General features: G+C 34.7%; 1 protein-coding gene across 8 annotated transcripts in view; it reads right to left on the bottom strand.

Moving 5' to 3' along the window:
* The window catches only part of WIPF2 (WAS/WASL interacting protein family member 2), a 60,604-nt gene that overhangs the window by 22,470 nt on the left and 11,202 nt on the right, over positions 1-26,932 (bottom strand). For 5 of the 8 annotated variants that reach the window (XM_012548378.3, XM_003768258.4, XM_031966229.1 and 2 more), the window contains one exon: positions 2,369-2,491. In XM_012548378.3, coding sequence (XP_012403832.1) covers positions 2,369-2,428 — 60 coding nt within the window. In that variant the 5' untranslated portion in view covers positions 2,429-2,491. Of the gene's footprint in view, positions 1-2,368; positions 2,492-9,899; positions 10,678-26,193; positions 26,283-26,932 lie in introns of those variants that run through there. The other 3 variants (XM_012548379.3, XM_012548375.3, XM_031966228.1) reach the window with 2 other exon arrangements.

Genomic DNA, 26,932 nt, shown 5'->3' with positions numbered 1-26,932 from the left:
CATCACCATAAATAAGGTCTAAATGCCCTCCTACAGGTTGTACTGGCCTACATATTATGAAACAGGTTCTATATCTCTACTTTTAAAGACCACACACCCATCTAAGGGAGAAAATCCCACAGCCTTCCTCAGTCTCTTGGTTCTTCTTAGTACTCAACAATCTTTCCTTAAACTTTCCTACTGAAATCTAGTTTAAATTTAATTTACTTCCACTTCCATTCATCTCCCTTCAAACTATCCTCTAGAAAGGTAGAAAAGACTAACTAACCTTCATCAAAGGAAATTTTCAGTGAGCTACTAAGTAGAAAGAAACCCCTTCCCAAACACTCATATTTCTCTTCCATTTGTCCTAGTCAGGATATTGTAGGCCACCACCTAATATTAAAGTTTAGGGGTCCAGTGGAAGAAACAGAAGGAAGAAAAGGGAGAGAAAGGGAGAACAAGAGGAAAGAGCACCCACTGCCTTGGCAACAGCCAAATCCAAGATGATTCAGACAATAGCTGGGTCAGTGGTAAATAGTTGGGTAGTGACAAAAAATGTCAATGCCCAAGGCAAACACAATTCTGTGGTATACAGTAGCATGACATAGTGATATATTGCTAGACTTGGGGCAGGAAGACCCATTCTCCAACTACACCTGAGCCATATATATATATCCATGGGATCAGTCACTTAGCTTCAATTATCTGAAGTCTTCTCATCTCTAAAACAGGAATTATAGCATATACTACACAGAGTTGTAAGGATCAAATGTATATAAAGCACATTGCTAACCTTAAAGCACTGAACAGGGTGCCCCAAAAATCTTAAGTGTTCTTTTAAAACTTAACCCCTTAAAACTTTTGGAAAATATTAGTTACAGCAGCTTAGTATATAATGAAATGAACAATCAACTTCAAGACAAAAAGCCTTAGGTTTTGATCTATTAGTTGCCTAATAGACAACAGTGTAATAATTTAAGGCAAATTATTTAAACTCTCTATGTTTATTCATCTATAAAATGAGAATCTCAGACTAAATTAACACTAAATGTAACAATCTATATTTCCATGAAGTCAGTTATAAGAACCATGGTCTTGGACAAGAGTTTACAACCAAAACCTTTGGAGATAGTGGCTGCTTTTTAACAATATATTCCATAATCTTTCTATACTTTTCTTTATATATGAGGAATGCCAACTATAGCTAGATCTACCTCTGACAGGAATTGACCTAGAGAGTAAGGAGAGAGAAGAGGCACACTGAACAATTTCCAAGTACTAAGAATGCCCATCCTCTTTCTCATGATGACTGGAAGAATGACACATTCACATGTGTAGGACAAATACTTTTATAGTGAAACAACAGTTTCTCCTATTCTATCCTGTTAAAAAAAAATCTAGGAATTTCAGTGGAGAACGACTTCAACTTAAATCAACTGTGGGAGATAGCAATCAAAAAATCTAAATTGAATGTTCAATTAAAACAAGAATGGCAAAATGTTCACAAACAGAAAAAATATCCAGCTCTGATTTGTCAAGAGTACTGTATTCTGTACCCCACATTATAGGAAGGACATAAACAACCTGAAAAATGTCCATAGGAGGGCAACAAATATAGTCAAGATCTCCAATATCATGCCACATACAAATCAGTTCAGATAAACGTGGTTTAATCTGGAGATCCAGAAGGACATAATAGCTGTCTTCAAGTAGCTGAAGAATTTCATGTGGAAAGATTAGATTTATTCTGCTTGGCCATAGAGGAAAGAACTACAGACAATGGGCAAAAGCTGTAATAGAAGCTGCCCAAAGACAGATTGGAGTTCGATAACTTAATTAAAGTAAACTGAAAGTGGAATGAATTGTCACAGGAAAAAGTAGAAGAGGCCTCTTCACAAAAGGTCTTTAAGGAAAACTAAGTAGATGACCACATGAAAGGGACATGTCAAGATTCCTGATCAGATACAGGATCGACTAGTTAGCCTCTTAGAAGGTCCTTCTCATTTTCTGTTAAATTTCTATTCATTGTTTAAAGCTTAACTCAAATGCCATCTACTACATGAAGATGTTCTTGATAAGTACACTTGATGTCTGAATTCACATAGTACTCTGTTTTACAATTTTCTAATGCATTTATCACATAACACTATATATCTGTGGTTATTATATTCTTCTGCCCAGTAAGGAAAAGGACCCCAGATCTAACAGGTATGTATAGAATAGATGCTTAATTAGTATTTCTGAAGAAATTAACTGAATGAATAAATGACAAGAATTTTTGAAGAGAAACAAATACTTAAGATAGAGACTAGCATATATTACTATGAGAGAAACTTGCAGCAGCATTTTGATTTTGAGTCTAATGCTTTAGTGAATAGAATGCTACCTGGTTAAAAGTGGGAGGTGGAGGTGGACCAGGTGGAGGTGGAGGAGGCGGAATCGGCATCCTTGCCTTGCTCCCAGTTGGTGCTGTCTTTTAACGGTTGGAAGCGTTGGGCCACTCATATACCTGCAAATAAAATTAATCTATGCATAAAAGTATTCTTCACACTAAAATTAGATAGTTAAAAGAACCACTTACTATATTAGGTGCCATTCCAGCTAAAGCAATGTACCCAACAAATCCACTTCTCTGAATATCTTTTAATTTTAGTCATTAAAAGTATCTCAGAGAACTTTACTAAAAAAAAAAAACAAAAAAAAAAAAACAAACTCTAGTTTGGTGCTTCATTGCAGTCATCATTTTACAATTCAGAAAGAAAAAAGAAAAACTGATTCATGCAAAGTTACCTAGCAGAGTTAGAACCAAGACCTTTCCTTCATACTCAGTAGTTGGCCTCAGGGATCTGAGGTATGAAGTCCTAGGCACAGGAGAGTCAGACCCCACACTTGGCATATTCTAACAAACTTCATTTCAGAGGAGAGTCCTACTGATGGCTAAAGATTCTAGTTCTAGCCATGAAAGACTAAACATAGTAGATGAAAGGATAAGAAAATTCACCTTGGGGCACATGACCTCTGCAAATATAGTCAGAAATGGTCTTATTTTCCACACAAAAATTTGGTGGCAAAAGAAAATTAACACTAATGCTTCTTTTATTAGATGGGGTTATTAAATCGGGGGAGGAAGGGATTGGCATCATGAAAGTAAATTATTCTCCTGGATTTTTAACCACAATCAGAATATAACCTTTATCTAGAGCACCAAAATCTCATTTTTCTTCAAGCAAATCTGGAAAAATGTTAAGGGGCCAATGCTGTGCCCTAGATCTGCAGGATTAGATTATAAAGTATACTGGCATATTGTACTGCAGTGTAATTGTCAGTAATGGGGTTTTTGTTTGTTTTTTTTTAAGCAGGTTTTTATTTTCAAAATATATTTTAAAGATAGTTTTCAACATTCACCCTTGCAAAACCTTGTGTTCCAAATTTTTCTCCTTCTCTTCCCTCACCCCTCCCCATAGACAGCAACCAATCCAATATATATTAAACAGGTATTTTCACATTTATCACACTGAACAAGAAAAATCAGATCGAAAAGGGAAAAAAATTTTGAAACAAAAAGCAATCAAGCAACCACAAAAAAGGTGAAAATAGGGGGCAGTTAGTTGGTATAGTGGATAGAGCACTAGCCCTCAGACACTTAACACTTCCTAGTTGTGTGACCCTGGGCAAGTCACTCAACCCCAATTGCCTCAGGGGGGGAAAAAGTGAAACTACTATGTTGTGATCTACATTCAGTCCCTACAATCCTCTTTTTGGATGCAAATGGCTCTCTCTGTCACAAGTTTGTTAGAATTGGCCTGAATCACCTCATTGTGGAAAGAGCTACATATTAGCACATTATCTTGTTGCTGTGTCCAATGTTCTCTTGGTTCTATTCACTTCACTCAGCATCAGTTCACGTAAGTCTCTCCAGGTCTCTCTGAAATCACCCTGCTGGTCATTTCTTACAGTACCACAATTTATATAGCCGTTTGCTCAGTTTCCAGTTTCTTGCCACTATAAAAAGGGCCGCTACAAATGTTTTTGCACCTGTGGGTCCCTTTCCCTTTTTTATAATCTCTTTGGGATATACAGCAAGTAATGATGCTCCTGGAACAAAGGGTATGCACAATTTCATAGCCCTTTGGATATAGTTCCAAACTGCTCTCCAGAATGGTTGAATCCGTTCACAATTATTCCAACAGTGTAATAGTGTCCTGGTTTTCCTACATGACTTCCAATATTTATCATTATCTTTTACTGTCACCTTAGCTGTCCTCTTATCCTGTCAGTGATATTTTTGATGAGATGTTTTCCACTAATCATAACAATTTCTTGACTCTCTCTGGCCCTGAATTTGCTTTAAGTGTTTCTTCTCAGCCATTCCTGATAGAAACAATAATTCATTTGATAGTGGCATTAGCCAGTGATAGTCTTCAAAACATGATCTCTTAAATATTGCTTGCAAAAAGCCTGCTTATGATGGTAGCAATCATGTTCTCAGACAAAGCAAAAACAAAAACCACTGACAATGAAGTAATATAAAAAATGTTTACAGCAAGCTTCTCTAATGAAGGCCTCATTACTCAAATATATACTAAGTAGAAAAATGAATCAAATTTTAAAAGCTAAGAGACATTCCCCAAATGATAAATGGTCAAAGAATATGAATAAGCAGTTTTCAGAAAAAGAAAACATAATATAATAATAATATAATAAAATCTATAGTTCATGAAAAAAATCTAAATAAATATTGATTAAAGAAAGACAAATTTAAACAACTCTGAAGTATCCACCACACATCAAAAATGACAAATGTATGATGATGAACTGTTGGTATAGCAGTGAACTGGTCTGACCATTTTGGAAAATAACCTAAAACTAGACTTAAAAGTCTATAAAACCATACATACCCTTTAACCCTATAGTACCACTACTAGATCTGTATCCTAAAGAGATCAAAGAAAAATAAAAAACCTAAATATACAAAAATATTTGTAGAAACTCTTTTTGTAATGGGAAAGAATTGGAAATTGAAGGGATGCTCATTTATTACAGAATGACGGAACAAGCTCTGATATACAACTATAATAGAATACTATTATGCTGTGGAAAATAGTGAGGGGAACGATTTCAGGGGGAAAAAAAAGCATGGCAAGACCTACGTGAACTAATGAAAGTAAAGTAAGAAGAACCAAAAGATCATTTTGCACAGTAACAGCTCTGTTGTAATGATGATCAACAAAGAAAGACTTGGCTACTCTAAACAATACAATGATACAAGCGAAGTCCAAAGAACTCATGACAAAAAAATGCTATCTATCTCCAGAGACAGAACTAATGAGCTCTGCAAATTCAAGAACAATTTTCATAATTTATTTAGTTTTTGCTTATTTTCACAATATAGCTAATATGGAAATGTTTCCCATGATTTCACATGTATAAGATGATAGAATATTGTTTTCTTTCTCTGTAAGTGGGGAAGGAGTGGGGGGGAAAATCTGAAATTCTAAATTCAAAAAGAATGTTAAAAATAAATAATGTTTTTTAAGGGGAAAAAAGGCCTGCCATTGATTTGTACACAGCTGATTGTCAAAGATTTTATATGGCTGGAAAAAGAGACATAGGTCATTAGTTAATGATTTTCTCCCAGTCACCTTTATTTCAGTAACCCTCTGATAACATATATCACAAAAGCAAAGCATAAAATAGGGAGATATTTGCTCACTAAAGCCACTGTGCTAGGGGGTAAGAGGGAAAAAGAGGGAAACCAACACAGAGTCCAGATTAAAGAGGGATTCCCTATGGCTAATAGGTATGTCCTTATTTGCTGATGATATTGTAATCACTGCAGAAGAATGCAGAACCACAAAATCACCTGCAAAAGTCTTAAAACCATTCAAAGGAGTTTGGCCTGTCCATATTTGCAGGAAAAAAACAAGTAAGTAAAGATTTTCTATTGCCTGGATTTAATATGTAATTGGAAGAACACCCTATAGAGCTTGTCCAACAGCACATACAATAGAAAGAAAACAGTACAGATGAAGACTGAACTGAACTCAGTTGAGCAGCTAGAGAAAAACAAATTGTAGTGTTTTCAAGGAAATGGCAAAGTTCTTTCAGCAATCCCAAGCTTCCCATTAAAGGTCATTTTTTCAATATTAAAAAGTTTTATTGGTATTGTATAGAGTAATCAGACAACCACTGCCACTAAAGAAATCAAGAATATCACACAGAAAGCAACAGAGAAGCATATAGTGGGTGTGAGCAGGTTACTACATACAGTAACACTTGTTACTATTAAGAGGATGCATAAAGGACATCATCAAGAACATTGATGGGAAAAGACAAGGAGTAAGGGATGATAAGTGAACAGCAAGACTGATCCACTGGAAAACTCATAATTTCAGAGGAAATAGAGCAAACCTACAGTTCACTGGTGAATTCACTGTAGTGAACTCTTGGGAAAATATGGATGAATAAATCATTGGACAGACAGACATGATCGGTGGTATAAATCATTTGAGGAAATTATCAAAATTAACAAGACTCAAAATTTATTTGTGAATAAATGTGTTCTTCCTGTCTTTTCTTTCCCAACACTAAGACTTTAATTTCATGCCGTTTCCCGTGTCTGCTTTGCCTCCTCCCATTCCCATCTTTTGAATTCCTGGTCATTTGCTCTCCTATAGTAAAGAAAAGCCCACCCTGGAGAAAATTTCCCCTCCCTTTCTCACACAACATACATAATCTTTAATCAATATCAGATACTCAAATTTTGAGCCTTGTTGATTTGATAATAATTTAAATCATTAAACAGATCTCCAAACCCATTCCTATCCCAACCCCCAATAAAAATAATAAAGGCAGAAAAGAAACATAGATAATTAAGTGTCCCACTCAGAAGGTGGTGAGTATAAACTGTTCAGAACAATCAAGAATAGCAACTGATTTCTACAGCCTTTTTTCTGTGATCCTTCCAACAATTCTGAAAGAGAAGTATGGGGAAACTATGACCCTCATTTCACAACTGAGAAACCAGAGGCTCAGAAGTAATCAGTGACTTGCCTATGTTCTAATGATTAGTCAGAGAATCTTAAAAGGTCAGTGAATTTGGCAATGATGAGGTCATAGCCAATTCAAAATTCTAACCCAGAAAAGGCTACTCCTTCTGCAAGAACAGGCTCTTCAAGAAGATGGGTGGGGGAGAGAAGAATATCTTGTTTTCCAGTCTGTTTTTTAATACTACTGAGTTGCAACTAGAAACTAGAACACAACGAAGTTCAAAAGCTAAAGTACCAATTAGAAGCAAAACATTTATCACAATGACATAATGGGAGAGTGGAGTTCCCAAGAAAAGATGCCAAGACCAACTATATTAAAAACTCAAAAATTTCCCCCAAAGTCTGTTAATTCCATTCCAAGCACAACGAAACTTTTTAACAGAGAATCAAACTCTACATACTGGAATGAAAATTCATTTCCAGTCAGAGAAAATAAGCTATGTTATACAAATGGTTATCTGGAATATGGATAATTCAAGTACTTTTAATAACAATATAAAAACTCTCCCCAAGTTAAGGAGCTACTTTTTAAACTCACTTTTTAAAAATAAATTTTTATTTTTATTATTAAAAACCTAGTATCAGCAACTAATATAAACATTTAGCCATACAAAAAAGTAAAGCTTAGATGTTTTAGATTTAAAATTTAACATGCCCTTTCTACCACTGCCCTGCCTGCTCAAGTTCCCTTCTGAAATGACAGTTACTTATTTCTATTTATGTACTGAAAAGTCACTGATCCTTTTTTGAGATCACTACTATTATCCCTTCAATTCCTCCCTATACTACCCCACATCCTGACCAAAAATAAAAATTTGTCTCATATAATGATCCCAATAAGTATATTGGTCTGGTAGTGGGAATCAGAATCTGTGTAAAAGATATAAAACCTCCAAAAATTTTCTACTACCCTTGAAGCAGTTAGGTCTTTGTCTGCATCTAAAAAGACAGATTTCTTCCTTAGAAGGAGAGAGGAAGTAAGAATAAAATAAGCATTGTGTTTGGGAGACAATAGATTCATCCATAAATCTTCTATAGTTATGATGGGTCACTGCATTTATTCCAGTTCTTGTCTTTTAAAGTTGTTTTCCTTTACTATGCCATAGTAATCGCATAAATTCTCTTGCTCCTGCTTATTTCACCCAGATCAATTCAATTAAATCCTCCAAAGTTTCTTTGACTTTATCCTTTCATCATTTTAAGAGTATAATATTCCTTTACACTCAAGAACCATCTGGATCCAGGATCAGGATACAGCTTAGGATGGTCCTGGATGTTGTGGAAGACTTTGGCCTTTTTAAGTCAAACATTGCTATAAGCACTGGAAATACATTTGTCTTCAAAGAGCTTACATTCTTACATGAAGTTCAAATTAGGGGATTCAATCCCATGTTCAAGCCTTTCAACATTTTTCTGAAATCCAACTATCATCCAACCCAGTTTTATATACAAATCTAAATAGGCATGGGGAGGTCCAAGATCCCAGGGACACTTCACTTATACACTTGTGGCTTCTTCCTCTGGCTGCTTCTTCCCAGAATCTCCATTTTTAAGAGGATATGCAAGGTCAGTCAGGTCTTCATTCCTCTTCAGGTCTCTGGATGCTCTTTACTATGCCCTCGCCCATCAAATATGGTGCAGCTTCCTTTTCTGTGGGGTCTTCCCCATTAGAACAGAAGCTCCTTGAGGACAGAATTTGACTTTCTTGCCAAGTACTGTACTAAATAATGGCTAGATCGTCCCTGCCCTCAGAGAATGCAAAGAGATTCTTTGCATGAAAAGGGGAAATGGGAAAGGGATCTGGTAACTGGGCAATGACATAATGGTTGGGGGAAATCTGGATAGTCCAGGCTCTTTCTCAAAATGAAGGTACCAGGAAGGATCAGAGAAAGAAAATAGCTGAGGCATGGTATTAAAGTACTAAAAATAAAGAATGGCTGGACTGTCTTTCTTTTTTAATGAATGTATATTCCCAATGCTTAGTACATTTAGTACATTGACACATAATAAGTGCCTTTCGTTGAAGTCAAGCTCAGAAACTACGGTTTGCATGCTCCATTTCTCTTCCTTTCGAAAATTGGGGCATGGACCTTTCTTCAGTACTATGGAACCTCTCAAATTCTTCAGCTTTTCAAATACCACTAAGTCAATAATCACATCCATCTGTTCAATCAATACCCAAAGGATATAGTTCATTTGGGACAATTAATTCATCAAGAGCAACTAGATCAGGGATTCTTTTGGGGTTTTTTTGGCTGAAGCAATTGGAGTTAAGTGACTTACTCAGGGTCACACATCTCGGAAGTTTTAAGTGTCTGAGACCAGATTTGAATTCAGGTCCTCCTGACTTCAGGACTGGTGCTCTATCATTGAGCCTATCTAGCTGCCCCAAGATCAGGGATTCTTTATCTAAGAATTCCATGGATAGATTACAGAGATTCTAAAAGCTTGGACAGAAAAAACATATTATCTTTATTAACTAACCTCTAAATGAAATTCAACATTTCCTTCAATTATAAAGAAAAGTGACAAATCATTATTCTGGCTTAACCCACCTAGTAAAAAGGTCCATTACACACACACACACACACACACACTGAACCCTAAATAGATGAATTCTGACTACTTCCTTATTTATCTTGGGTATCATTTCCCTGTGGTCATTTACAATTAAAAAAAATAACAACACTCTCCTTGGCACAGAAAACAACCAAATCAAGATCAGAGAAATTCTCCCTTCTTTCTGTGGTTAGTTATAACCACATCTGCCATAAGTTCTACCATTTTTACTGATATATCCTCATTTTTCTTGAGTTCTATCTTCCTTCCTCCCACCCCCACAATAGTTTAAAAAAAAAAAACACACACCTTTTTCTGTTACTTTTAGCACATCTTGCCAGCTTCAGCTCTGAACTTTAGCACTCTACACTTATTTTTAATGGCACGTTCATATTTGTCCTTTTACTTGCTTTCATCTTTCTGAAATCTAAATTGGGGATAGGATAAGTGTGAATTCCCTGCATATCATCATCAGTCTCTTCAAACAATTCCCATTTTTTTTCCTCATTCAATTGTTCCTTTTGTAATTTCAATTTTTTTCCCCTTAAGTTTCCAAGTTAAATTTCATTCTGAAAACTTCCCCTGTGGAATTTTAGTCCATAGGATCCTATCTACCATTCCTTTGAAATATGCTTTTCAAAAACAAAGAGTACATGCAACACTATGCTCAGCTTTCCTTTTTTCTATCACAGATTCTAAGAGGGAGGCTTCCTATCATTTCTACTTCAGCAACTAGTTAGTGAGAATCAGATCCAGGATAAAATTTCCTTTTGTTGGTGCTCTGCCTTTTGAAGGATCAAATTATCATTAAGGCAAAACAAAAAGTCAGAGCAAAGAGAAGAGAGTGTCATTAGATGTCTGTGTAATTGAGTTCCCCTATTACTATTACATTATTAAACCTCTGTACCTAGGTTGTGATCTACTTCCTGAATTCAACTATTTCCTTTTATCTGTTTCAGTCCTACAGTATATTCTGACCACAAAATAATATTCCCTATACTGGTTCTTGGGTGTCCTCATTTAAATATACCTTCTCAATAGAAAATGTTGTAAAGAATAGGGGGAAAAAAGTCTTCTAAAGAATTTTAAAGTAAGTGCCCCAAAGGGCTATTAAATTGTTCATACAGTGTCTGTACTGGGCCTGTATCCCAAAGAGATCATAAAAAAGGAAGAGACCCACATGTGCAAAAATGTTTGTGGCAGCCCTTTTTCTAGTGGCAAGGAACTGGAAACTGATAAGATGCTCACCAGATGGAGAATGGCTAACTAATTCATGGTATATGAATGTTATGGAATATTATTGTTCTATAAGAAATGACCAGCAGGATGATTTCAGAGAGGTCTGGAGAGACTTACATGAACATATGTGAAGTGAAGTGAGCAGAACCAGGAGATCATTATACATGGCAACAGCAAGATTATTCAATGATCAATTCTGATAAACATGGCTCTTTCCAACAATGAGGTGATTCAAGACAATTCTAATAAGACTTGAGATAGAAAGAGCCATCTGCACCCAGAGAGAGAACTATGAACAGTGAATATGGATCACAACGTAGATCCATTTCACCTTTTTTTATTGTTGCTGTTTGCTTGCTTGTTTTTTCTTTCTCGTGTTTTTTCTGATTTTTCTTGTGCGTCATGATAAATTTATGCTCATGCTTTGCTTAACTGATCTGTGACATGTCTTCAGAAATTTATAACCAGCAAGGTACACATTGAAGAGAAATGTATCTCACTGTATTCTGAATCAGAGAATTTTGGTTTGAACCTTCAACCTTCCAATCTACCTGGATGATCTAAAATAAGTCACATAAACACATCCAGCCATTCTGGAGAGCAATTTGGAACTATGCCCAAAAAGTTATCAAACTGTGCATACCCTTTGATTCAGCAGTGTTTCTACTAGGCTTATACCCCAAAGAGATACTAAAGAAGGGAAAGGGACCTGTATGTGCCAAAATGTTTGTGGCAGCCCTGTTTGTAGTGGCCAGAAGCTGAAAACTGAGTGGATGCCCATCAATTGGAGAATAGTTGAGTGAATTGTGGTATATGAATGTTATGGAATATTATTGTTCTGTAAGAAATGACCAGCAGGACGAATACAGAGAGGATTGGCGAGACTTACATGAACTGATGCTGAGTGAAATGAGCAGAACCAGGAGATCATTATATACCTCAAAAACGATACTGTATGAGGATGTATTCTGATGGAAGTGGATTTCTTCAACAAAAAGAAGATCTAACTTAGTTTCAATTGATCAAGAATGGACAGAAGCAGCTACACCCAAAGAAAGAACACTAAGAAATGAATGTGAACTGTTTGCAAAAATTTTTGTTCTTCTTTCCGGGTTATTTATACCTTCTAAATCCAATTCTCCCTGAGCAACAAGAAAACTGTTCGGTTATGCACACATATATCATATCCAAGATCTACTGTAACCTATTTAACATGTATAGGACTTCTTGCCATCTGGGGGAGAGGGTGGAGGGAGGGAGGGGAAAAATCGGAACAGAAGTGAGTGCAAGGGATAATGTTGTAAAAATTTACCCTGGCATGGGTTCTCTCAATTAAAAAAAAAAAGTTATTTAAAAAAAGAAAATAAATAAATAAAATAAGTCACATAAGCTTCCTAAATTTATATTTCTATAGAATATATATATATATATAAGGCCTCCTAAGAATCTCCTCTAGTTCTTAATCAATGACCTTCTTCCTTCCTCAAAAGAGCCAATGTCCTGACGGAATGTAAACTCTTTAAGGAGAGGGATTATTCATATTTGTCTTTGTATCTTCAGTACCTAGCAGTACTCGGCAAATGTTCAATTCTTTTAGTCATGTCCTATTCTTCATGATCCCATCTGAGGTTGTCTTGGCAAGACACTGAAATGTTTTGCCATTTTCTTCAATTCTTCGACAGATGAAGAAACTTAGGCAAAAAGGACTAAGTGTCTTTCCCAGGGTCATATAACTAGTTAAGTCTGAGACCAGACTTGAACTGGGAAAGACGAATCTTCCCAAGTCCAGGTCTAGTACTCCATATACTGTGCCATCTAACTGTCCCAGTATTTAGTAAGTACCTAATAATTGCTTCCCAATTATCAAATCTGTTTCTTTAATTCAATTTCCTAATATTTTGTGCCAAAATTCCTGACATAAATTCATTTCTCAGAACACAGTTCTAGGAAATTGTTTTTCATAACTTTTTTTCTCTATGCTTCTCAACACAAAGGCATTAAGCTGACTGTATTTAAGTAACTGAGAACCTGACTTATTTTAAATGTAAGAAGTATAAAAAATTAGATTTCCACAGATATTGTCAAAACAGGATGAAGAGAGGGGTGAAATATCTTGTTAAGATATCTCCAACCAATCACCTTGTGAGTCAAGAAATTAGCTCAACAACAAAGTTCCTGATAAAGGGGCCCAGGCCTAAACTGGCCCAAACTGGCTAGGGTCAATGACAGGGCACTGAGGAGGATTATAACTCTAATTGCAAATCCAACCAATTGTAACTAACTCTGATAGTAAATCCTACCAACTGTAACTAACTCTGATTGTAAATCCAACCAATCCAATTCTTGAAGGGAAGGGTAAAGAACAGAACTAACAGTATAAAGCCTGCTCCCACTTTTGTATTCAGTGTGTCCTGCTAGTGAGCAAGCTCCCTTCTCATGAGAATGCTTGAATAAAGGGTTCTTCTCTCACTCTAAAAGATCAATGGTAACATTACTCCTGGACTAGCTCGTAAGTGCAGCTCATCCCAGGCTTACTCCCCAATGCTGCTAAGTTCCAAAGAGTCTTTTTGATAATATAAATCAACCAAAATAGACTAGAAAGTACTTTAGATACCATAATTAATTTTGAGCTTTTAACCAAGTAACATGTCTATAAAATAAGAGCTTATAACTTATAAAGTTAATTAAAAGATAAAACCCTAACACACCTAAAACCATCTTCTTATACTTACTAGATGTCCTTGGTTCAACTGTTTTTGCTTTGATCTCTGCTTTAATTCATCAAGAGGCCTTTACCCCCCTCCAAAAAAAAAAAAAAAGAGGAGGATCCTGAACTCAAATTAAGACTGTGGGGGAGCCGAGGAAACTGACCCCCAAAACCAGGCAATTCTCATTTCAAAAGCTTAGGAAACAAGTTCCTAAGTTTTATGATAATCAATTACAAAAATCAATTCTAGAAAACTACTGACTATAGTTCAGTTTGCCTCATTAACACACATCAAATTATTTAGAATCCAATTCAACTTCTTTCCAACATAAGAAAAGCAAGAAAGTACAAGTAGCATCTACTGAACCTTTTACCAACTACAGGGATCTATGTCTGGTATGTACAAAGCAAAGCAAGAGTACAGCACCACTGTTTCTTTAAAGAAAAAACAGCTGTAAATGTTCCCAAGATGAAAATCTTCTGATCTCAAAGTCTAAACCAAATCTTAAGTAACATCCAGTGACTGGGAGATATTTGGTAGAAAAAGAAAGCCAGTTGCTCCTGGAGAGAGAAAATGACACAATGAAGAATGACTTTTTTGTTTAACATTATTTGAATCCAGCCCTGTAAGAAGCTGAAGGTCTTCCTAGCCTGGCTTCATTAACCCACTTAAGTAGGAGTGGCAAAAGTCACAGACCATGGGCATAAAACAATTCACTGGCGAATATGCCCACAGATGAACGTGCTAAGCACTATGCCAAGCACTTCCCTCTGGCATTTGATTGATAGGAGATGGTCATTTTCCACAATTCCCACCCAAAGATTATCCCAATTAATAGTGCACAAATCCAGTGTCACTATAACAAAATGAGTAAGTGAAGACTATTAAGAATTTAATTTCAAAACTGAGTGGATGCCCATCAGCTGGAGAATGGCTGAATAAGTTATGGTATATGAATGTTATAGAATATTACTGTTCTGTAAGAAACGATCAGCAGGAGGATTTCAGAGAGGCCTGGAGACTCAGAGGAACAGATGCTGAGTGAAGTGAGTAGAACCAAGAGAATATTTATTATACATGGCAAAAACAAGATTATGTGATGATTAATTGTAATGGATTTGGCTCTTTTCAACAATGAGATGATTCAAGGCAATTCCAATAAACCTGGGATGGAAAGGGTCATTCGCATCAAGAAAAAAGACTGGTGCCTGAATGTGGATCACAGTATAGTATTTTCACCTTTTTTCTGATGGTGGAACTGTTTGTTCATTTCTTCCCCTTTGATCTAATTTTTCTTGCACTACATAATAAATGTAGAATTATGTTTGGAAGAATTACACGTTTAATAATTTATATTGGAATACTTGTTATCTAGGAGAGAAAAGGAGAAGAATTTGGAACACAAGTTTTGCAAGAGTGAATGCTAAAAATGATCTTTGCATGTATTGTGAAAAATAAAAACCTATTATTATTTTTTAAAAAAGAATATAATTCCAAATTCAAACATATTCAACAATGTTACTGACTCAACTGAATGACTGCCCCCCTTTTCAGTCCCTAGACATTAGTTCACATTTAATAGTGTTTTAATGTTTGTACTGTACATATTTTTATTACTATCCTCATTTCATTTGATCTCGGACCAGAGAAAAGATATACAAACTCCAGAACATCCTGCATTTCTAAGTGATTTGTTATGGACATGGGCTTCAATTTCCTGTCTATAACTAGGACAGTACTCAGCAACATAACTTCCTGTGAGAATTTTTTAGCACCAGGATCAAATATCAACTCTTTCATCCTTCACAATTAATATAATCATTCTGGAAAGCAATTTGAAATTATGCAAATAAAATGGCTAAAATGCTCAGACTCTCTGACTCAAGAGATCCCATGGTTAAATATTATGTCCCAAAAGAGCCAATGATAAAAAGGTTCTAAATATGCCAAAATACTTATAGCAGCACTTTTTTGTGGTAGTAAAGACTTGGAAACAAAGTAGATGTCCATCAACTAAGGAATGTCAAATTGTGGTACATCAATCTAATGGAATATTACTATGCTATAAGAAATGACAAATATAAACACAGAGAAATATTTAAAAAGTCTTTCACAAAATGATAAAAAGGGAATTAAGCAGAACCAGAGGGAAAAATATACAGAATGACTATAACAATATTTTATATAAAATATTTTTAAAAGAAAATTACAAAATTATAAAGGATTATAAAGATTGATCCTAAGAAATAAATAAGAAGACCTCTCCGACCTATTTTGCAAAAGTAGGGGTTTCACTCATGTGGAACATTGTATATAATGGCAGATTTTTTTCCAATCAATATTGGTTTTGATAATTTTTTCCCCCTATTTGAAAAAAAAATTGATAAAGAGATGCGTTTCTAGGTAAGGGAGGACTACAGATGGAGTTTAATAAAATATTTCATTATAAAGTACAACATAAAAATGAAACAATCAATTTATTAATAAAAATCTGTTAAAAAAAAAAAAAAACCTTCACAACCCAGCTTACAACAACCTGCCCAGCTTTGCTGTTCTCTGTTGCATATTCTGCTATTGCATGAAACATTCTCATGCCTAATTTGTATCCCTGCTTCTAAGTTTTTGCCAAGTTCAGTTCAAGCTTTATCTCCCCAGTCCTTTCCTAATTCCTAATGTTAATGTCTCTCCTAAGATATTAAGTCATAATTACATTTATATATTTTCTATTTAAGAATTTCTTTCCCCTCAAAAACAATGTAACAGCCTCAAGGGCAGAGACATTAGTTTTTGATTCTGTATCTCCAAGAACCTACCACAGCACTTGTGTTTAGTAACTGTTCTCTAATTAACATTCTTGTAAGGAGGATACTATCATTGTTCCCATTTGACAGATGAAGAAACTAAGGGTAAGTAACTTGTTCATCATTTATTCAGTGTCATATATAAAATTCAAAATGAACTCTCTTGCCTTCAAGTCCAACTCAAAATCCAACATATGCAGCAGCATTAGAAATATCAATTATTTCTAAGAAAGCAGAGGGAAATGCAGACAGAAAAGGGAGAGGGAGAAGCTTTAGAGCAGGTATACTCAAACTTGTTTTTTTAAATGAGTCTCAATATAAATGATATTTTTTACAATCCTTAATATTTTACTTTGTGCTTTTAAAAACAGTTATCTGGAAAAGAGTACATTGCTTGCTTCACCAAGCTACTAAAAAAAAAAAAAAAGATCAAGAACACCTGAAGAATGAATGACTAAATAAGTTATGGTATATGAAAGTAATAGAATATTATTGCTCTATAAAAAAATGAACAGGCCAATTTTAGAAAAATTAGGAAACATTTACATTATCTAATGCTGAGCGAAATAAGAAAAACCAGAAAAACATGGTACACAGCAATAACACAATGGACAATGGATCAACTATGACAGACTTGGTTCTTCTCAGCAGTTCAAAGACCAAAGGCTATCCTAATAAACTTTGGACAGAAAATGCCTTCCATGTCCAGAGAGAACATCAAAGACTGAATCAATTTATGCTATGTTCACTTTTTTCCCCCTTTTTCCTAGTTTTTCCCCACTGTGGTTTTTCCCTTTTGTTCTGATTTTTCTCTCCCAACCTGATTGATAAAGAAATATGCTTTTAAAAAAAACAAAAGAAAGAAAGAAAGAAAGAAAAGAAAAAGAGAATGTATAAGTATAACCAAAAGTAATCATTTTTTTACATGTAACTGGGGAAAATAAAAAAAAAAGAATAAAAGATTAAAAAAGATAGGAAAAAAATCACATTTGAAGAGGAAGCAAGTGATAAGGAAAAACATAGCACTATATATATATAACAAGTATTCCATAAATAATAGCTGAATTAACCTAAGGTTTCTCAAAGACTGTTATAATATAAAACCCTCCACAAAGGAATCCCCATCACACTCAAGTTAAGGGAATCAGATATCCAACCTTGAGGTCATTTGACTTGTCTCTTTCACAATATTTCTTTCTACTATTAAAAAGCAACTGCCTACATCGGAGCAGGTAGATGATGCAGTCACTTAGCCGCAATTACCTCACAAAATTTTTAAAAATTAAAAAAAAAAAAAAGATAAAAAAATAAAAATAAAAATCAACTACAGAGGAAGGTGGCACGTAACATCAGCTATGGTGACATGCTAGTCAATCCCTGTTCAAAAGGATCCCAATATGAGTAATGAGTCTATGAATGAGGCGGCAGCTATTCAGAAGCGTTCAGAGATCATTTCAAAAGACTAATGGACCAAATGAGCCTCTATATCTAGGTGAAAGAATTTATAGACACAGATCCAAAACACCTTTTCAAATGTGCTAAGACAGAATATGATTTCCGAGTTTGTCAAACAAGGGTCAAACTTCCAATTAAAGTAATTTATCTAAGATCCATTAAAAAAATCATCCTATTAAGATAATTCAAAACCATGTCAGGCATCTTTTATACAAAGCTTGGTTTTCTAGGTAGGGAAAAAAGGAAGAACCATATTCAAAAAAATAAGATGTTCAAAGCAAAAAATAAATTAAAAAAAATTTTCAAAAGAAATAGGGTCCCAATATAATTTATTTTTGCCTGATGTTACATTTGATGCTCACAGGAAATTCTTCCTAGAATATAATTTAAACATGTAACTTTGGTAGGACAAATCTCTATGGATAAGATAGATTTCATTCAAGCTCTAAAACTACTTAAAAGAAAACAAACTTTTTCTTAGTAAAAGGCATTTTGCTTCATGGAAACAAAATTTGTAATCAAACAAGGAATAGAACCCATAAAAGACTAAACAGATGACTATAACAACATAAAATTTGAATTTTTTTTTTTTGGCTGAGGCAATTGGGGTTAAGTGACTTGTCCAGGGTCACACAGCCAGGACATGTTAAGTGTCTGAGACCAGATTTGAACCCAGATCCTCTATCCACTGCACCAACTAGCTACCCCCAAATTTGAAATTTTTAAATGAAAATTTAATAGGACAAATTAGAGTTGGAAAAATGTTTGCATTAAATATCACCAATAAAAAGTGTACTATCTAAGAAACTATCTAATGCAAAAACATGCAAATAACACCAGAAGTCATTCTCTAAAACGCAAATAACACCAGGAGTCATTCTCTAAAATATAAATAATCAAAGTATACAATATGAAGTTTTCAAAGAAATATTGAGTTTTAAATGACTACATGATTATTTTCGTGTAAATTTTAAATAATTACATGAAAACATGCTCCATAGCACTAATAAGTAAAATGATAATGAAAACATTTCTGAGGTTTCATTTATCAAGCAAGTTGGTAAAGATAACAAAAAGGAGAATAATTAACTCTAGAGGAGTAGCTATAAAACAGAAACACATTACATTCTTGGTGTAACTATAACTTGGTCCAACCATTCTAGATACTGATTTGGAATTATTCAAGAAAAGCGCCAAAACTTTCCCTTTGACCTTTGAGACTTAATGATTACACCACAAAACATATATCAAGGAAGTCAAAGAAAGAAACAAAAAGGGTGCCATCAGGGAGTGAACACCTGAAAAAACTATAGTATATAAATATAAATGAAATACTATTATGTGGTAAACTAGTAAATCAGAGAAATGTATAAAGACTGTCATTAGGCAATGAAGAGCAAAATTAACAGAACCAAAAGAACAAGAAGACAATAACAATAAAAATGAACATCTGAAAGAAAATGGAACTCTAAATAATTTTAAAACCAATCCAAAGTTCTGAAGAATGAACATAAAGATGTTACATTTGACTAATTCCTCCCTCTATAGAGGCAAGAAAGGGAAAGGAAGACTATAGGAGTTTTTAATCTGGGATCTGTGGTTATGTTGGGAGGGAAAAAAGGGGGAAAAAATTACTATTTTAGCTTTTCTAATCTCTATCTGAAATTTATTGTTTCCTTTTATTATGATTTTTTTTTTTTAAGTATGATCCTGAGAAAGAATTCTTTGGCTTTGCCAGACTTCCAAAGGGATCCTGATACAAAAAGGTTAAGAACTTCTGGTCTTTCTAAGAAAGACCAGAAGTTCTTAACCTTTCTGTATACTTTCTAAGAAAAAATATCAATCACATGCAGTGTGAGATGAAGTCATTACCGATCTTTTTTCTTAATTGTTACTCTTTGTCACAAGAAAGTGAGGAGGATTAATCCCAGAAATAACTATAATATAAAGATAAAAAGGAACAATAACACTTAAAAAAAATAAAAAGAAAAAGAAAATTTTGGTTGTGTCTATAGGAATGAAAGCATAAATATTATTCTCACTATTAGCACTTAAATTTAAAATCCTCAAAAGGGGAGGATTTCTCTCTCTGTAAATATTCCCAATTACCTCTGTAATTCAAGCTCTTATCACCTGTGATCTGGATTATTTCAACAATCTCCTAAATGATATCCCTGCCTAAAGTGTCTCATAACTAATCCAGTCCACATACAATTGCCAAAGTAATATTCCTTAACTGCATTTGACTCCCAACTCCATCTAATACAGTAGCTTCCTACCATCTCTTATAATAAAATATAAACTTTGATGTTTAGTTTTTAAAGTTCACAATCTAGTCCAAGCATCCTCACCAGCCTCAGTGAACATTACTTCTCCCACACTCTGTTTCTCACACAGAACACGTTTCCCATCTCTGGGTCTTTGCTCCGGTCATCCCACAGGCTTGAAATGTACTCCAGTTGCTTCGTTCCATCCTGCCCTTTAAGATGATGCTTATCCTTTGCACAAAGCTCTTCCTCATCCCTTCCCCAATCCTAGCAACAACTAGTACCTTTTCTCTCAAACTACCTGGTGTTTAATTGGTTTTGTTTTTGTTCACTTTACAATCATATAGCATTTGCTTATTTATTTGCTTCTTTCCCATTAGGATGTAAGCTTCTTTTAAGGAGGGAATGTTTTATTAACAACCAAATTAACAAAAACCATATGATCATCTCAATAGATGCAGAAAAAGCATTTGACAAAATCCAACATCCATTCCTATTAAAAACATTTGAGAGTATAGGAATAAATGGACTTTTCCTTAAAATAATCAGCAGCATCTATTTAAAACCATCAGTAAGCATCATATGTAATGGAGACAAACTGCAACCATTCCCAATAAGATCTGGAGTGAAACAAGGTTGCCCACTATCACCGTTACTATTTAATATTGTGTTAGAAACGCTAACTTTAGCAATAAGAGCTGAGAAAGAGATTAAAGGAATAAGAATAGGCAATGAGGAAACCAAATTATCACTCTTTGCCGACAACATGATGGTATATTTAGAGAACCCCAGAGATTCTACTAAAAAGTTATTAGAAATAATCCACAACTTTAGCAAAGTTGCTGGTTATAAAATAAACCTACAAGTCATCAGCATTCTTATATATCACTAACAAAATCCAACAGTCAGAGTTACAAAGAGAAATTCCATTTAAAGTAACTACTGATAATATAAAATATTTAGGAATCTATCTGCCAAGGGAAAATCAGAAACTTTATGAGCAAAATTACAGACCACTTTTCACACAAATTAAGTCTGATCTAACCAATTGGAAAAATATTAAATGCTCTTGGATAGGGCGAGCAAATATAATAAAGATGACAATATTACCTAAACTAATCTATTTATTTAGCGCTATACCAATCAGACTCCCAAAAAACTATTTTAATGACCTAGAAAAAATAACAACAAAGTTCATATGGAAAAACAAAAGGTCAAGAATTTCAAGGGAATTAATGAAAAAAAAATCAAATGATGGTGGCTTAGCTGTACCAGATCTAAAATTATATTATAGAGCAGCAGTTACCAAAACTATTTGGTATTGGCTAAGGAATAGATTAGTTGATCAGTGGAATAGATTAGGTTCAAGGGATAAAACAGTCAACAAATATAGCAACCTAGTCTTTGACAAACCCAAAGATCCCAGCTTTTGGGATAAGAACTTACTGTTTGATAAAAATTGCTGGGAAAATTGGAAACTAATATGGCAGAAACTAGGCATTGATCCATACTTAACGCCGTACACCAAGATAAGGTCAAAATGGGTTCATGACCTAGGCATAAAGAATGAAATTATTAATAAATTAGAGGAACATAGGATAGTTTACCTCTCAGACCTGTGGAAGGGGAAGGTCTTTATGACCAAAGCAGAACTAGAGATCATTACTGATCACAAAATAGAAAATTTCGATTATACCAAACTGAAAAGTTTTTGTACAAACAAAACTAATGCAGACAAGATTAGAAGGGAAGCAATAAACTGGGAAAATATTTTTACAGTCAAAGGTTCTGATAAAGGCCTCATTTCCAAAATATATAGAGAATTAACTCTAATTTATAAAAAATCAAGCCATTCTCCAATTGAAAAATGGTCAAAGGATATGAACAGACAATTCTCAGATGAAGAAATTGAAACTATTTCTAGTCATATGAAAAGATGCTCCAAGTCATTATTAATCAGAGAAATGCAAATTAAGACAACTCTAAGATACCACTACACACCTGTCAGATTGGCTAAGATGACAGGAAAAAATAATGATGATTGTTGGAGGGGATGCGGGAAAACTGGGACATTGATGCATTGTTGGTGGAGTTGTGAACGAATCCAACCATTTTGGAGAGTAGTTTGGAACTATGCTCAAAAAGTTATCAAACTGTGCATACCCTTTGATCCAGCAGTGTTACTACTGGGATTATATCCCAAAGAGATTATAAAGAAGGGAAAGGGACCTGTATGTGCACGAATGTTTGTGGCAGCCCTTTTTGTAGTGGCTAGAAACTGGAAACTGAATGGATGTCCATCAGTTGGAGAATGGCTGAATAAATTGTGGTATATGAATATTATGGAATATTACTGTTCTGTAAGAAATGACCAGCAGGATGATTTCAGAAAGGCCTGGAGAGACTTACACGAACTGATGCTGAGTGAAATGAGCAGGACCAGGAGATCATTATATACTTCAACAACAATACTATATGATGACCAGTTCTGATGGACCTGGCCATCCTCAGCAACGAGATTCAACCAAATCATTTCCAATGGAGCAGTAATGAACTGAACCAACTATGCCCAGAGAAAGAACTTTGGGAGATAACTAAAAACCATTACATTGAATTCCCAATCCCTATATTTATGCCCACCTGCATTTTTGATTTCCTTCACAAGCTAATTGTACAATATTTCAGAGTCTGATTCTTTTTATACAGAAAAATAATGTTTTGGTCATGTATACTTATTGTGTATCTAATTTATATTTTAATGTATTTAACATCTACTGGTCATCCTGCCATCTAGGGGAGGGGGTGGGGGGTAAGAGGTGAAAAAATTGGAACAAGAGGTTTGGCAATTGTTAACGCTGTAAAGTTATCCATGCATATAACCTGTAAATAAAAGGCTATTAAATTTAAAAAAAAAAAAAAAAAAAAAAGGTCAAGAATTTCAAGGGAATTAATGAAAAAAAAATCAAATGATGGTGGCTTAGCTGTACCAGATCTAAAATTATATTATAGAGCAGCAGTTACCAAAACTATTTGGTATTGGCTAAGGAATAGATTAGTTGATCAGTGGAATAGATTAGGTTCAAGGGATAAAACAGTCAACAAATATAGCAACCTAGTCTTTGACAAACCCAAAGATCCCAGCTTTTGGGATAAGAACTTACTGTTTGATAAAAATTGCTGGGAAAATTGGAAACTAATATGGCAGAAACTAGGCATTGATCCATACTTAACGCCGTACACCAAGATAAGGTCAAAATGGGTTCATGACCTAGGCATAAAGAATGAAATTATTAATAAATTAGAGGAACATAGGATAGTTTACCTCTCAGACCTGTGGAAGGGGAAGGTCTTTATGACCAAAGCAGAACTAGAGATCATTACTGATCACAAAATAGAAAATTTCGATTATACCAAACTGAAAAGTTTTTGTACAAACAAAACTAATGCAGACAAGATTAGAAGGGAAGCAATAAACTGGGAAAATATTTTTACAGTCAAAGGTTCTGATAAAGGCCTCATTTCCAAAATATATAGAGAATTAACTCTAATTTATAAAAAATCAAGCCATTCTCCAATTGAAAAATGGTCAAAGGATATGAACAGACAATTCTCAGATGAAGAAATTGAAACTATTTCTAGTCATATGAAAAGATGCTCCAAGTCATTATTAATCAGAGAAATGCAAATTAAGACAACTCTAAGATACCACTACACACCTGTCAGATTGGCTAAGATGACAGGAAAAAATAATGATGATTGTTGGAGGGGATGCGGGAAAACTGGGACATTGATGCATTGTTGGTGGAGTTGTGAACGAATCCAACCATTTTGGAGAGTAGTTTGGAACTATGCTCAAAAAGTTATCAAACTGTGCATACCCTTTGATCCAGCAGTGTTACTACTGGGATTATATCCCAAAGAGATTATAAAGAAGGGAAAGGGACCTGTATGTGCACGAATGTTTGTGGCAGCCCTTTTTGTAGTGGCTAGAAACTGGAAACTGAATGGATGTCCATCAGTTGGAGAATGGCTGAATAAATTGTGGTATATGAATATTATGGAATATTACTGTTCTGTAAGAAATGACCAACAGGATGATTTCAGAAAGGCCTGGAGAGACTTACACGAACTGATGCTGAGTGAAATGAGCAGGACCAGGAGATCATTATATACTTCAACAACAATACTATATGATGACCAGTTCTGATGGACCTGGCCATCCTCAGCAACGAGATTCAACCAAATCATTTCCAATGGAGCAGTAATGAACTGAACCAACTATGCCCAGAGAAAGAACTTTGGGAGATAACTAAAAACCATTACATTGAATTCCCAATCCCTATATTTATGCCCACCTGCATTTTTGATTTCCTTCACAAGCTAATTGTACAATATTTCAGAGTCTGATTCTTTTTATACAGAAAAATAATGTTTTGGTCATGTATACTTATTGTGTATCTAATTTATATTTTAATGTATTTAACATCTACTGGTCATCCTGCCATCTAGGGGAGGGGGTGGGGGGTAAGAGGTGAAAAATTGGAACAAGAGGTTTGGCAATTGTTAACGCTGTAAAGTTATCCATGCATATAACCTGTAAATAAAAGGCTATTAAATTTAAAAAAAAAAAAAAAAAAAAAAAGGAGGGAATGTTTAATTTTTTGGTAATTGTATCCCCAGTGCCTGGAACATAAAAGGTGCTTAATAAGTTCTTGATTGATTGAGACAAATAAACAGAAGGAAGAAAAAAATAGAATTTATGAAAATATATTTTCTTCCATAAATACAAAATCGCAGCATAAAAATGTAAGAATGAATCTGAAATCATTGTGGCATTTCCTTTTTGTTTGTTTGTTTTATAGAAAAATCTCTCTCTCTCTCTCTCTCCTCCCTCCTCCCCCTAAAACCGAAGCACTCTCGTTTAAAATGATTACTGATCAATGAGAGGTCCACCCAAGTAATCAATTAGATAAATCACAGCTGCAAATGGTGGTCTCAAGGGCAGAAATAGTACTAACTATTGCAAATACCATTTGAAAATTGAAAATCTTTTCTGAAAATCATCCAGCACAAACCCCATTGGCCCTTGGACCTCACTTTTAAAGTTCAAGTAAAGAAAAAATTTCAAGCCAGATGACCTGGTCAACACAGCAATGGTGTCAAAGGTATTTACTGGTATTATCAACAGCAATTAATGAAGAAAATCTCAACAGTATGCCAAGGGCAAAGTCAATGACCAATTAATAATCAAATGAGATTATAAAGTCTAAGAATTTTATGATGATTGTACTAGCTAAAACGATTTCCACAGAATTGGATAATCAGCATAATATAGTATGCCCCAGGTCAATCAGCCCTGCCAATGAACAGACACAGTTTTTCTAGATGAGCAGTTCTTAAAATTTTAACAATTCTATGAATTTGGATAGGAAAAATTACATCTTTGTTTAAATAAAATTGGTGAATGTCTGTAATCTTATGTATTTTACTTTATGCATTTAAAAACCTCATTCTGAGAAGAGAACTATATTCAGCAGATGGCCAAAAGTGTACCTAATACAAATAAAAATAAAAAAGTTAAGAACTAAACCCTTGCCTTATATATTCCTTAGAACAGAAACAGATACCATTTAACAAAACTAGCCACTTGTAACCTTAACAGTCTGACTCTCTAGAAGATTCGAAGGGCAGGCCTTAGGAGAACAGGAACTACCTCCTTAAAGACTGGCCAATTAAGACAAAACAAACCTCCTGCCTTTACTGAGCCTTAGATTCCATAGCTTTATGATTAAAAACAATTATACCATTCTCAGTCTCAAATGGGGATAAAACAAATACCTTAATTTTTTTTTAATCAAGCTTCCACCAACTCACAGAAAGATCTTGCATAAATATGGTGCAATTATTGGTATATCTGTTTGCAAAGCCTGGGTCTAATTTCTCTCATCTTAACATTCAGATTCTTGAATGTTGACAGTGGAGTGAATTAAAAGGTATTATCTTTTATATGTTTACAAACAAAACTTTCTCTGCACCCATACACTGCAAGAAATAGTTGAAAGTGAAGGCTAGCATTTACTAAGGACTGCTCAATGAGATCAATAGGAGAGGAAAAATAAGAACACAGAGATACCTAATCTAAATTAAGCACACTCCTCAGAACTGGATAATCATCATGTGGCCTGGGCCCAAAGTTCTCCCTCATCCTCGCCTCCCAGGTCACTAGAGAGAGAGAGAGAGAGAGAGAGATATTAAATGGTTTTGATAAGTTTTCTCCAGAAAGAGATATTAACATTTCAATATAAGTCTTTTTGCAAACCCAAGTTTCAAACAGACCAAATTTTAGAAATTATGGATAATACTAGACTTATTGCCAGCCGAGTTATGAAGGACAGAAAAGACCCCAAAATAATCAGATACATAAAAAAGCCCCCAAACATAGTCCTCATGATACCAGCAGAAGTTCAGCTTTAAGAGAAATGGCCAATTAGGTCCATACTTTCAGACACAGTCAATAAGCTCTTCTGTTTTGCTCAACTCTTTTTTACTTTTGTTTCTCTTATTAAGCCCAATGCTTAGCACAATGTCTGGTATGTAAGTACTTAATAATTGGTTAGTGATTTGTTCACTGATCTGTAACTACAAAGATTTCTAGTGGAGAACACGTGAAGGGTAATAACTGTATATAAAAAGTATCTTCAATAAGATATTTAGAAAGAAAAAAATTATGTAGATGTGGCTGTCTACCTGGTATAAAACCAGAGCTCACACACTTTCCAAGAACCTACTCTAGTACAAGGGTAAGCAGGAAGAGGATTTCTAGACCAGTCAGTTAAAATGAGCCAAAGAAGTAAGCATAAAGGATCCCCTTC

The sequence above is a fragment of the Sarcophilus harrisii genome, chromosome 4 (genome assembly GCF_902635505.1).
Source record: "Sarcophilus harrisii chromosome 4, mSarHar1.11, whole genome shotgun sequence".
NCBI lineage: Eukaryota > Metazoa > Chordata > Mammalia > Dasyuromorphia > Dasyuridae > Sarcophilus > Sarcophilus harrisii.
Note: the sequence above shows the minus strand (reverse complement) of the source record. Positions and strands in the feature narration are given on the sequence as shown.